Source organism: Epinephelus lanceolatus, chromosome 16, assembly GCF_041903045.1.
Source record: "Epinephelus lanceolatus isolate andai-2023 chromosome 16, ASM4190304v1, whole genome shotgun sequence".
Taxonomy (NCBI): Eukaryota; Metazoa; Chordata; class Actinopteri; order Perciformes; family Serranidae; genus Epinephelus; species Epinephelus lanceolatus.
Genome location: NC_135749.1, coordinates 43,779,299 through 43,791,605, shown reverse-complemented (window position 1 = coordinate 43,791,605; position 12,307 = coordinate 43,779,299). Strand labels below are relative to the sequence as shown.

General features: G+C 40.1%; 1 protein-coding gene across 2 annotated transcripts in view; it reads right to left on the bottom strand.

The window, feature by feature from the left end:
• LOC117263494 (uncharacterized) overlaps positions 1–3,336 on the bottom strand; it is a 68,395-nt gene extending 65,059 nt beyond the window's left edge. Inside the window, exon 1 of one of the 2 annotated variants that reach the window (XM_078176144.1) lies at positions 2,885–3,336. In XM_078176144.1, coding sequence (XP_078032270.1) covers positions 2,885–3,149 — 265 coding nt within the window. In that variant the 5' untranslated portion in view covers positions 3,150–3,336. The remainder of the gene's footprint in view (positions 1–2,884) is intronic. The other variant, XM_033636897.2, reaches the window with a different exon arrangement.
• Positions 3,337–12,307: the final 8,971 nt, after the last annotated feature.

Here is a 12,307-nt window from a genome sequence, read left to right as displayed (position 1 = left end):
TCAACTCAGGGGGATTAATAAAGTACATATATATATTAGTGCTGCACGATTTGGTAAAAATGTGCGATTGCGATTATGGTGGACAATATCACGATTTGCGATTTGGATTACAATATAATTGCAATAAAATGTAATAAATAAATGGTATCATGAGTCTTTTTGCTTGATTCAGTGTTTCCCCTACATTATATTAGGGGGGCACTGACCTGACATAGTTATTGTTATGGACAGACAGTGTGTCAATGACCATCAACAGACTGAGCACAGTCAAACACACAGCAACGCAACACGGAACTGTACACACAGCGGAGCGAGCATATGTTGCGTTCAGGTGTTGTCACGTAAATGACAAATTCCAGTGCCATAGTACAACACAGCAGCATGTCAAGTGGGCCAAACCCGAGCAAAATTGCTCAATTTTTCATTTGTTATGGAGTCCATGATTTCCCTGTGACACTTACAAATGTTTGCTTAACTGTGCTTGGATGTTGTTTTATGAGGCTCTGGCGGCTTTCAGTTGTCTCATTGTCTTTAACGTTACACGGCTTGGCTTTCTCTCGCATGCGCTCTTCCTACTTTTCCCTGTGCTGTCTCAAGTGTTGATAGATTGGTCGTGTTGCCGCGGGACATGGCAACTTTAACTTTTAAACTTTTACACAGCACATCTTTCAGGTACGGCGACGTTGGACAGAAAGACGTGCTGTGTAAAAGTTTAAAAGTTAAAGTCGCCACGTCCCGTCTCAAGTGCTGATATAGATTGGTCATGTTGCCGCGGGACGTGGCGACTTTAACTTTTACACTTACACAGCATGTCTTTCTGTTCAACGTCGCTGTACCTGAATCCAAAGTATCGCCATGTAATAATATACATTGCGTTTTTTTCGGCACCAACTCAGGCTGTTCATGGTCGAGCTCATGCTCTTGTTCAGCGTCTGTGTTGGTCACTGCTGCACGCCGGCTGCACGCACCAGGATAGCTTGTGGCCGTGATGTCAACAAACTCCACACACTACAAATCGCAGCCTTTTATGCGGTTATGTAATCGCACAGCCTGACATCACGATTGCGATTGCAATTGCGATTGCGATTAGATTAATCGTGCAGCACTAATATCTTATACAACAGTTAGTTCCGACCGAGTAATTTGTTTGGACGAGAGGCATTCCATGAGTGCTGATATAGAGTATAACATCACTGGGACTTGTAACAGTAAAATCACTCCGCTCACAGGTGTTATAAATATAAATACAACCGTTAATTAATCAACTGTCACACTCGCTACATTGATGCAAACGGGCACTATAGTGTTACACCAAGAAGATGGATATTTTCCCCCAAATTACATTTGAATTAAATTATGAGTGGTTGTCAGGAGAGGACGGGGAAAAGGAAAGCCAGGACTCTTCTGTGCAGACATCCAGGTGTGTTTGTGTAACATCAGCTGACCTTGACAAACTGGAGAGGAGCAAAAATTAAGCGAACAGGGTCAGGAATTATCAATGATCATCTGATGAGGTACTGATGAGGAAGAGTGGAAGCTGAATCCAGCCGTGCCAACATCCAGGTTTGCCAACGTTTCATCAGCCGAACTGGACGAAGTTACACAGCTGCAGATCAATGTAAATACAAAGTAGGCTAGCTTGTGAGTTCCTGGTGTGTGTGCTGCATTGCCTGGCAACAGACTGGGGGAACTGTTTTTTTTTTCTTGCGGAGCTACACAACATACTTAAATAATTTATTTTATCATTTTTGTTAACATTTCCTTACTCAGCATTGCTGTTTAAGCTGTTGTTGAACTGTTGTATAAAAGCAATATCACACTCGAGGTCGTGACGTTGTACTTTATATCGTCACGGCTGTGATTCGGTCGTAGGCACGAGGCCGCAGGCCAAGTGCCGGAGACAGTTATAGCCGTGACGATATAAAGTACAACGTCACGACCTCGAGCGTGATATTGCTTTTATACAACAGTTCAACAACAGCTTAAACAGCAATGCTGAGTAAGGAAATGTTAACAAAAATGATAAAATAAATTAATAAATTGATAAAATAAATTATTTAATATTGTGTTGTGATTTGAGCAGACCTTACCTTTTAATTCCTCATAAACTATAGAGTAAGGTTACATGAAAATTGACATGGACATACTGGGGGTCACCTCGAATAATAATCCATTGAAAGATTTTTGTAACTTATCAAGGTTTTTTTTTTTTTTAATTAATATTTAATATGATTTTTTGTTGCAATTTGAGCAGATTTTCCCTTTAAATTTCTCATAAACTGTATAGTAAAATTACCTATAAACTGACATGGATATGGTCTGGGTCATCCTGAACAAGCATTTTTTTAGTGGCAGGTAAAAGATAATTTTATGTTGATATTTTCAAGTTCGAGCTCCTTTAAAAAAGAAAGTTCAGTAGAAAACCTCTAATATTTTGTAATGAAATTCTTCATATATTGTGCAATGCAATGCACCGTTTATTTGGTATATCAAATGGGAGAAACGGGGGAGAAGGCATTGCTGAAAAACGGTTGTGTCTTTGTCATTTTTGGCTGTTCCAGCCATTCGTACCGTAATACCAAGAACAGACAAGCATCAAAATCCGTGTCGCGTCTGGCTTGACTGGACTTCGGCAAATGAGGGCTCACTTAACCGCAGTTAAAGGAAAACGGTTGTGAACACCAACAAGCAAAGACAGACCAAAACGTTGATATCGTTTCAACTGACACCAGTGGATCCAGATAAACAATTAATAATAAGCTATTCTGAATGCGGGACTTTAAGTTGTTGGCCTACTGGAATATTTTTACACAGTGTTTTTATTTTTGTTTGGTTTGTTTGTCATTTTACCCAGCTAACGAAGCATAAAGGGACACAAACTGACCCGCTGTCTGTCTCCACTTCCCCTCCTCAGACTTCAGGCTGTCCAGCTGTCTCTGCTGTCGGTCTATCTGTTCCCAGTACCGGGCCACCGTTTCCCCAAATACTCCCAGGATGTCTTCCACCGCCGCCGTCAACCGCTCGTTAACGAACACCCGCAGGGTTTCCATCTCCGACATCGGGCTGCAATCCGACTCCATACCCCCGAAACCCTCCACCGCCTCAGGAGGGACCGTAAAGGAAGGGGACATATGCCGCTCTGCTGACATGTTGGAGCGTTTTATCCTCCGGAATACTAAATGTTATCAGTTAATGTCGTTAAGACACCACGTCCATGAGCTACACGTTTTTACAATCGGAGTCCCAAAACTGAAACGAAGACAGGCTCCAGTTTAAATGTTATCTGTTTAAAGGAAGTAAACAAAGCGACTAAGCTCCGGTTCAGAAAAAAGTCGCAGAGAAACAATGTCTGCCATCAATAGTTCCGGGAGAACAGCAATTATTTTTAAACATGATAAGAGGTGGAAGAAATATTCACGTTTTACTCTATGTTGAAACGGTAATATCACTCTATAAAAATACTCTAAGTAAAACCGTAAACACTTAGACTCCCATGTTTAAATGCTTTAAAGCTAAAATAAACATGTTTACAGCCAAAAAACGGGTTTGGTCTCTAGGGCTTATTACATCATTCATGACAACAGTACAGGGAATGAATTTTTTTATGTAGGCTACATTAGTTTTATTTATAACCACAGTTATTATAATTGAAAAAAAATATTTAAGGCCTTTGTAAATAGTTTTCTATTTCATTTGATCTCAAATAAACCCACCATGATTTAACAGTCCTGAGTAAATTTTTTATTAACTACAGAACACTCGTGTCTAGTTTATTTTAGATTTACCATATTCCCTGTAATGAATCTTTTAGGAAAGCACAGACTGTAATGACTGTTGTTTCATCCTTTATTGTCAAATGTTCAAAGACAGCAGCATTTGTTCTATCATTTATGTTGTTGATTAAAGCTAACATAGGAATAGCCTGTACTTAATTTAATAATTCTAGCAAAGCTGTCAAAATGTCTCTGCATTATTACCATAATATACCCATTGGCTATTGTTTAAATTTAGACCAGATATGCACCATAAAAACCATCAACATACTTAGGGCATGATCTTCAATAATACCTTTATTTAAAATTAAAAGCTGCTTTAATGTCAGCAATGTTATTATCCATCAACTACACAAGAAAGAAGTTTAAATTACAGTAGAAATGGTTGACATGAGAAACCACAACATAAAAGTAATACTTAATGTATACCTTATAGCGCCTGGTGCAGCACTCTCCTCATTCAGTAAAGTCTAAATCCTGGTATTGGTGAAGAAATAAAAGCTGCCTTTACAATTAAAGGGAGGATAGTGCAACAGTCAGTGAAAAAGCTGTTGTAGCAGTCCCTACATAATGGAGGTACTGTAAGGTGTAAAATATACAGGAGCCATTATTCATTATAAGTCCTTGTGTGTGAGACAGTTTATATGTAGCAGGCTCACAGTTTGGGGGAAGAAGCTGAAGCTGAAGTCTCTTCATGTTAACAACGTCTCAGTTTACTTTGGTCACTATGAAAGAGACAATGGGTGTGGTTACATGATGGCTTCTCATTCGGAATTAAATAAATCTGAATGAAATCATTTGGAATTAAAGTTTTTCCAGGTAGTTTACATGGGAAATATTCATTCCGAATGAGGATTTACACGGGAAATCAGTTTAATCGCCTTTATTCGGGTCCGTGCAAGGTTTGGGGCAAGAAAGGTTTCTGATTGGATAGGGGGGCGGGACGGATGTTACATGTTTATGTTTACTGGAAGAAAACACTGTAGTCCTCACTCCGGATAACAAGATGCTTGACGACGCCGTTCTTAGTGCGTTTTTCAGGCTTGTTTTGCTTATATTCGTGAAGCAGCAGTACGACAACAACCTTATTCTGCTAATGCTTCGTCTGTTGAGGAGGAGAAGGGAGGTAGAAGGTCAAAGAAGGGAGACAGAAGACCATGCTGTGGCGAATTGAAACTGGTTAGTGCAACCAGTCCGACTGCTCTATCTCAGCCCGTTGCTATGCACGCTATATACGTCATCGCGCCAGTAGGGCAAGGAAACAAGCATGCGCAGAAAGACCGGAATGAACTTAAAGAGGAATGAGCTTATACAAGTGCGAGAAATTCTTTCATTTGGAATTAGAAACGTAATATTCCAGCTCCTTACATCAGAATGAATTTTCAATCGCATTGGCCATTTTCATTCCAAATTATGTGTTTACAAGATCACTTTTATTAGGAATGAACTTTCATTCCAAATGAAAAGGGAATTAAACTGTCCATGTAAACATACTCAATAAGACAACCTGAAAGTGTTTGAATGTAAATTTGCCCCAGTAACATCCTCTCTCTAAGTAAGTAATGTTCTTGGAATAGCACACTGATATTAACAATAATGACTGAAAACAATGAACTATATCAACTCTGAACAAACTATTCACAATTTGTTACAGCCACTCACTGTTTTTTCTTGGTCTGAGCTCCTCCAGAAGCCTCCTCTCTCTTCTGTCCTTGTCTTTTCCAGGTGCATTAAAGGGATTGGAAGAACCTTTATTATGGCGGACGGGCAGTGGCAGTTCTAGCCTAAATGGTGCCCTGCCCCCTTAGTTTTTATTTATTCCCAAAATGGCTATAACCTTGAGCAGCTCCAAAAAATGTGATAGTGGTTTGCCTCATCATCCCCACAATTTCTCCAGCATGTGTGAATTGTTGATATTAGATATGTTTTCATTTTAGGTGTTGTAAAAAACAAACAAGGTTTTTCCAACAGAATTCATGCCAATACATAGAACAAGAAGTAGAAAAAACAGTATCACACATCTTATCCCATTGTTGACAGGTTATTTTGTCATTTAGTTCTTTCTCCCATCTCTCTTTGATACATGTTGTGGTATTATCTCTGCCCTTTGCAATACCCTGGCTAAGTTTTGAAATTACAGATTTAGAAGTACCACTATATGCCCATATTATTAGTTGTATTATTTTGTTAGGTTCTGCAGTTTCATTTTTCCAGATTTATTTCATAAAATATTGTCGTACTTGTAAATATCTAAAACAAAATCATGATTTTCTAAGTTGTATTTTTCTCTCAGTGCTTGAAAGCTTTGTAGCACATTATTTTCCATTATATTACAATAAGCAGTAATACCTTTATTTGTCGAGTAGTTAAACCTATACCATTCATCCATATCATTCGTTTTGAAATCTGTATCATGTTCAATCCATCTAACTTTTTTCAATTTGTTCCACAAATTGAATTGCTTCAGAACATCAAACCAGGTGTCAATTTTTATCATCAATTTTATTTATAAAGCCCAATATCACAAATCACAGTTTGCCTCACAGGGCTTTACAGCATTGGACATCCCTCTGTCCATAGGACCCTTGCAGCGGATAAGGAAAAACTCCCCATGTAATGTAAATGAGATGAGGGGGCTCAGATGTTCTTGATAGGCTGTCATTAATTTATAATCCCCAATCATTGCTTGTATGGGGATGCCCCTGCACTCCTTTTCCATGTCCTTCCATTTTGCCTCATATTTACAATTGAGGATCACAGTTTTTAACTGGGCAGAATGATAATAATCTCTGAGATTAGGGAGAGACATACCACCTCTTTCTTTATTAATGGTTAATGTGTTGTATCTAATCCTTGTTTTTTTCCCTTTCCAAATAAAACGGTCATGACAGTAGCTTACAATATTAATTAAAGTAATAATATTCTGATTCTAATAACGGCTATTGTTGTACAATATGTTGAAAGTATATATTAATATCTGATAGTATACATATGTGACAATAATAATCATATGCGTATAATAACAGTAAAAGTATAATGATAACAGCAGCAGCAGGAGGCATCAGGCAGGACCACGGCAGCAGCACAACCACACACGTCACACTATCCAGGCATCGCTGCGATATAAGTTAACCTGCGAGACAGTGGAGCACAAAGGCTCCAGAGAAGAAGCAGAGTTAGTGACATGCAGTACGGCCGAGTTAGCAAGATGCAGTAACAGGACATGAGAGAGAGAGAGAGAGAGAGAGAGAGAGAGAGAGAGAGAGAAAGAGAGAGACAGAGAGAGAGAGAGAGAGAAGGAGACAGGGAGAGAAGGTGCCCGGTGTATTATAGGAGATCTCCCGGCAGATGAGGCCTAAGTCAGCCTAACTAGGGGCTGGTGCAAGGCAAGCCTGAGCCGGCCCTAACTATAAGCTTTATCAAAGAGGAAAGTCTTAAGTTTAGTCTTAGGTGTGGAGAGGGTGTCTGCCTCCCGGACCGCAATAGGAAGATGATTCCACAGAAGAGGAGCCTGATAGCTGAAGGCTGTGGCTCCTGATCTACTTTTGGAGACTTTAGGGACCACGAGTAATCCTGCATTCTCAGATCGCACAAAGCTTTGTGTGCAGGTAATCGTGTGTAGCTGCTCTGTAGGAGTCCAGAAATCAAATACAAAGGCCCAAAAATGAGTATAATAATGTTGTTGTAGGTTACTGTCATTACCGTATGTCCTGCATCTCTCTCTGTCTCTGTCTCTCTCTGTCCGTCTGTCTGTCTCTCTCTCCCTCTCTCTCTCTCTCTCTTTCTCTTTCTGTCTCATTGTGTCATACGGATTACTGTTAATTTATTATGTTGATCTGTTCTGTACGACATCTATTGCACGTCTGTCCGTCCTGGAAGAGGGATCCCTCCTCAGTTGCTCTTCCTGAGGTTTCTACCGTTCTTTCCCCCATTAAAGGTTTTTTTTGGGGGGAGTTTCCTTATCCGCTGCAAGGGTCCTAAGGACAGAGGGATGTCGTATGCTGTAAAGCCCTGTGAGGCAAATTGTGATTTGTGATATTGCGCTTCATAAATAAAATTAATTGATTGAAAATTGAAAGGAAAGATTAGATACTGGTCTATAGTTGGCTAACACCTCTGGATCCAAGATGGGCTCTTTTAGGAGAGGTTTAATTACAGCTACCTTAAAGTGATAGTTCAGGTTTTTGGACATGACATTGTGTAAAACGCTGACCATCTGTAGCTCTGATGTGACGGTGTCACTACTGTCAACGAGCCTCAGGCTCACAACACACCCTCGTCAGCTGCTGTAGGTAAACAGAGGAATACCAAAATGGTGCGAACTTGTCATTTCCCCAGCTATGGGAATAAAAACATCACCAGCTCCCAATTCCATCGGTTTCCTGTTACAGATGTAACCCGTAGGCAACTTTGGGTTACGATTTCTCAGAGCAGGAGGCTTGTTGACAGTAGTGACACCGTCACATCAGAGCTACAGATGGGCAGCGTTTCACACAACTTCATGTCCAAAAACCTGAACTATCACTTTAAAAGACTGTGGTACATAGCCTGTTAATAAAGATATATTGATCATGTCATCAGCATACATCGCTATTTTATGTTCCATATTATCAATCAAAATTCCCTGTTTGTTACAGTCTTCTCTTATTGCTTGTGCCAAAGGTTCCAAGTACAGTGCGAAGAGGGTTGGTGATAAAGGGCATCCCTGACGTGTGGATCTTTCTAGTTTTATGCGATCAGTGAGGCGTCCATTTATCTTGATTCTTGCTGTAGGGGCAGAGTATAATGTTTTAAAATTAATTGCTTTTTCATTGAAACCAAATCGCTCCAAGACTAAAAAGAAATATTCCCAACTAACACAATCAAAGGCTTTTTCAGCGTCTAAGCTTGCCAACACAGCACTTGTTTTTGTTTTTTTTTAGTGTTCTGTATTATGTGAAGAGAGCGTATGATATTATCATGTGTTTGACGTCCCTGGATAAAACCAGTTTGGTCACTGTCAATTAATTCTGGAACAAATGAGTCTAGTCTTCTGGACATGATAGACACATATAGTTTGTAGTCCTGATTTAAAATTGAAATCGGCTTATATGAGCTACATAATATTTTATTCTTTCCCTCTTCTGGAATAACAGAAATGACCGCCTCACTCCATGAGGGTGGAGATGACATGTTTTCCAGTGTCCAATTAAAAGAATTTAGAAGTATCGGATTCAGCTCTTCTTTAAAGATCTTGTACCATTCAGCTGGTAGTCCATCACTTCCTGGTAATTTATTATTTTTTAGTTTATTCAATGCAGTCTCCAATTCTTTTTCTGTAATCTGTGATGTTAAGCATTTGTTTTGATGATCTCCAATTGTAGGCAGATCTAGGGAATCTAAAAAAGTTCTTATATTTTACTTTCTTGAATTGGTTGTGAATAGTGGTTCTTATAATATGATTGAAATGCAGCATCAATTTCCTCTAAATTATGGTATATTTGCCCTGTTTTAGGGTCCAACATTTAATATATTGATTGTGAAATTAGTTTTTTACCTATTTTTCTTGCTAATAATTTTGTAGCCTTAGGGCCTATTTCATAATGATTGTTTTAGAAACTTGTGTTTTTTCTTGAGTTCCTCTTTATAGATGTCCAATATCCGATTTCTCATTTCCTTAATTTTAGACATATAATAATTTGGGGATCCTGGTTCTCGCTGTGTTGTCTTTCCAATTCTTTTAAGCTGTTTTTGAGCTGTTTTAGTTGATTTTCTTTCGCTTTCGTGATTGCCGTGCTGAGGGATATCAACTTGCAGTTGTCAGGGGTAAGTTGATATCCCTCAGCACGGCAATCACGAAAGCGAAAGAAAATCAACTAAAACAGCTCAAAAACAGCTTAAAAGAATTGGAAAGACAACACAGCGAGAACCAGGATCCCCAAATTATTATATGTCTAAAATAAAAGTGTTATCACACTGAACCACGAGAGACTCAAATGCGGACTCAGGAAAACAGTTAAAAAACAAGGTCCTTTAATTACAAGCTGGGTTCAGTACACAGAAGTCAGTCACTCAAGCAAAGGTATCCAAAAATGGCAGGCAAAGACAAAATCCAGAAATCCAAGAAAAGGGTCAATATCAGAAGGCAAACAAACTCTCAAAGAAATGGCTGGATGATAAAGGTACAAGACGAACTGGCACAGACAAAGGGAAACACAGAGACTAAATAGGGGAGACAACGAGACACAGGTGTGACACATTAGGACAGGTGCAGATAATCAAACAGGCAGGAAACACGGGAACAGGAAGTGAAGGGACCTGAAACACGACAAGACATGAGTTTCAAAATAAAACAGGAAACACAAGACAAGAAACATGAGAATGTGACAGGTGTCCCATAATATATTTAGGTTCACTTCCCCATTATCATTAAAGGGAAATTTCGGTTTATTTCAACCTGTCTCCTATCATCCTAAATTTGTTTCAAGTGACTAGTGACATAAAAATAATAGTCAGCATGTTAGCCGTTAGCCTAGATACAGCCGGGGCGCATAGTATAGGGTGACCATATTTTGATTTCCAAAAAAGAGGACACTCGGCCCGGCCACGACATAGCCTTCTTAAATGATACTCGCAGTTTACTCAAAGATGCCTTATAATTTTAATATATTTAATGTGTATATGTATGGATAGAAAATTCAGTTATATTACAAAATAATATCTCTCAAAGACAGAAATTCAGATAGGCCCCAATAGGGGACATATACACACACTAGAGTGTGGTGATCTGAGCCCGATGGTACCCGACAGGTCGGGCGGGTTTGGTCAAAAATGTAGCTATAAATTGTATTCAGGCTCGGGTCGGATTCGGTCAGCTTTCAGTGAAAATGTAGTGTAAAAATAAATAAAATCCTATTGTCTGTCCTGTTTATTGCTTGGGCACTGTTATTTACGTGACAACACCTGAACACAACACACACACACACATTGGCTGTTTGTTTCTACCTCTCCCCTCTCTGGAAGTCTCGGACCTCCAGCCGCCCGCCTCCGCCTTGATTAAACTCTGAAAATAAAATAAAAGAGGGAGACAGGTTTTTCCTATTTTATCTTATTTTGTTTTATTTCTCCCTCTCCTCTCGCTAGAAGCGTCAGACCTCCCGCCTCCCTCTCCCGCCTCCCTCTCCCGTCTCAAACACAGAAGGTCTCCCTCTCCGCAGCTGAGCACCCATGGTGCACGCCCGGCCTGTTAAATAGCCTGTAACCACTGTGTGACACAAACTCAGTGCTGTGGTCATTAAATAATGTCGGGCTCGGTTCGGGTTCGGACAGAAATTTGCTGCCCGTGCCGCACTCTAACACACACACACAAACACACAGAAAACCGGACATTATCATCAGTTTATAAAACCCCCCCGGACGCCCCGGATAGGACGTGAAAAGTAGACATGTCCGGGCAAAAGAGGACGTTTGGTCAGCCTAGCATAGTAATGTCGTCAGACCTGTTAAAATGTAAGTGAACGGGCAGCCTTCAAGTGCAAAGTTAGTCCACTAAACAAGCTTTTTTTCCACAAAGACTGCCTCATATCGTTAGGATAAATGTCAGAGAACATATAGAAAACGACATGTAAATGTGTTGTCTTACCTTACCGGTGTGGTGCCATGTTTGTTTACCATTTAGCTCTGCTTTCCAAAGTGCGGCCGAAATATCGCGAGAACAAGCAGCGATCTCATACCGTGCCTGAAATCTCGCAACAACAAGCAGCAACAGCTGGATGGCAGAACCGGACAGTAGCCTGAAAAGTTCATTCATTTATTTTATGAAAGATTTATAGAATAATGGCTGACTTTTTGCCAGACTTCGACTTTGTGGAGGAGGAATTTGATTTTGCAGAGTTTGATGGCCGCCCTTATTTATTTGAGCCAGAAGACACTGATGAAGAGCTTCTTGAAATTGAAGAACAGAGGAGGAGAGACAGAGAGGCGCAACAGGTAGAGGACGAGAGAGGAGGAATGGCTGCTGCAAGGCTGTGTAGCTCTGGAGATTGGTGGTGTACCTGTGAATGCTGTGCCCCAGTGCCCACAGAAGAGGAATGCCTCTGTTGCAAAGAATGGGACCGGTTGCAGCCTTATTTTCAAGGTCTGGATGTGGCCGAGGACGAAACACCTCCACCTGGAGTAGTATCCAGCTGGGCTTTTTCTAGAGCTCGCGAGATTTCAGGCACGATTTCAGCCACGGTTTAGCAGAGCTAAATGGTAAACAAACATGGCACCACACCGGTAAGGTAAGACAACACGTTTACATGTCGTTTTCTATATGTTCTCTGACATTTATCCTAATGATATGAGGCGGTCTTTGTGGAAAAAAAGCTTGTTTAGTGGACTAACTTTGCACTTGAAAGTTGCCCGTTCACTTAAGTTTTAACAGGTCTGACGCTACTATGCGCCCCGGCTGTATCTAGGCTAACGGCTAACATGCTAACTATTATTTTTATGTCACTAGTCACTTGAAACAAATTTAGGACGATAGGAGCCAGGTTGAAATAAACCGAAATTTC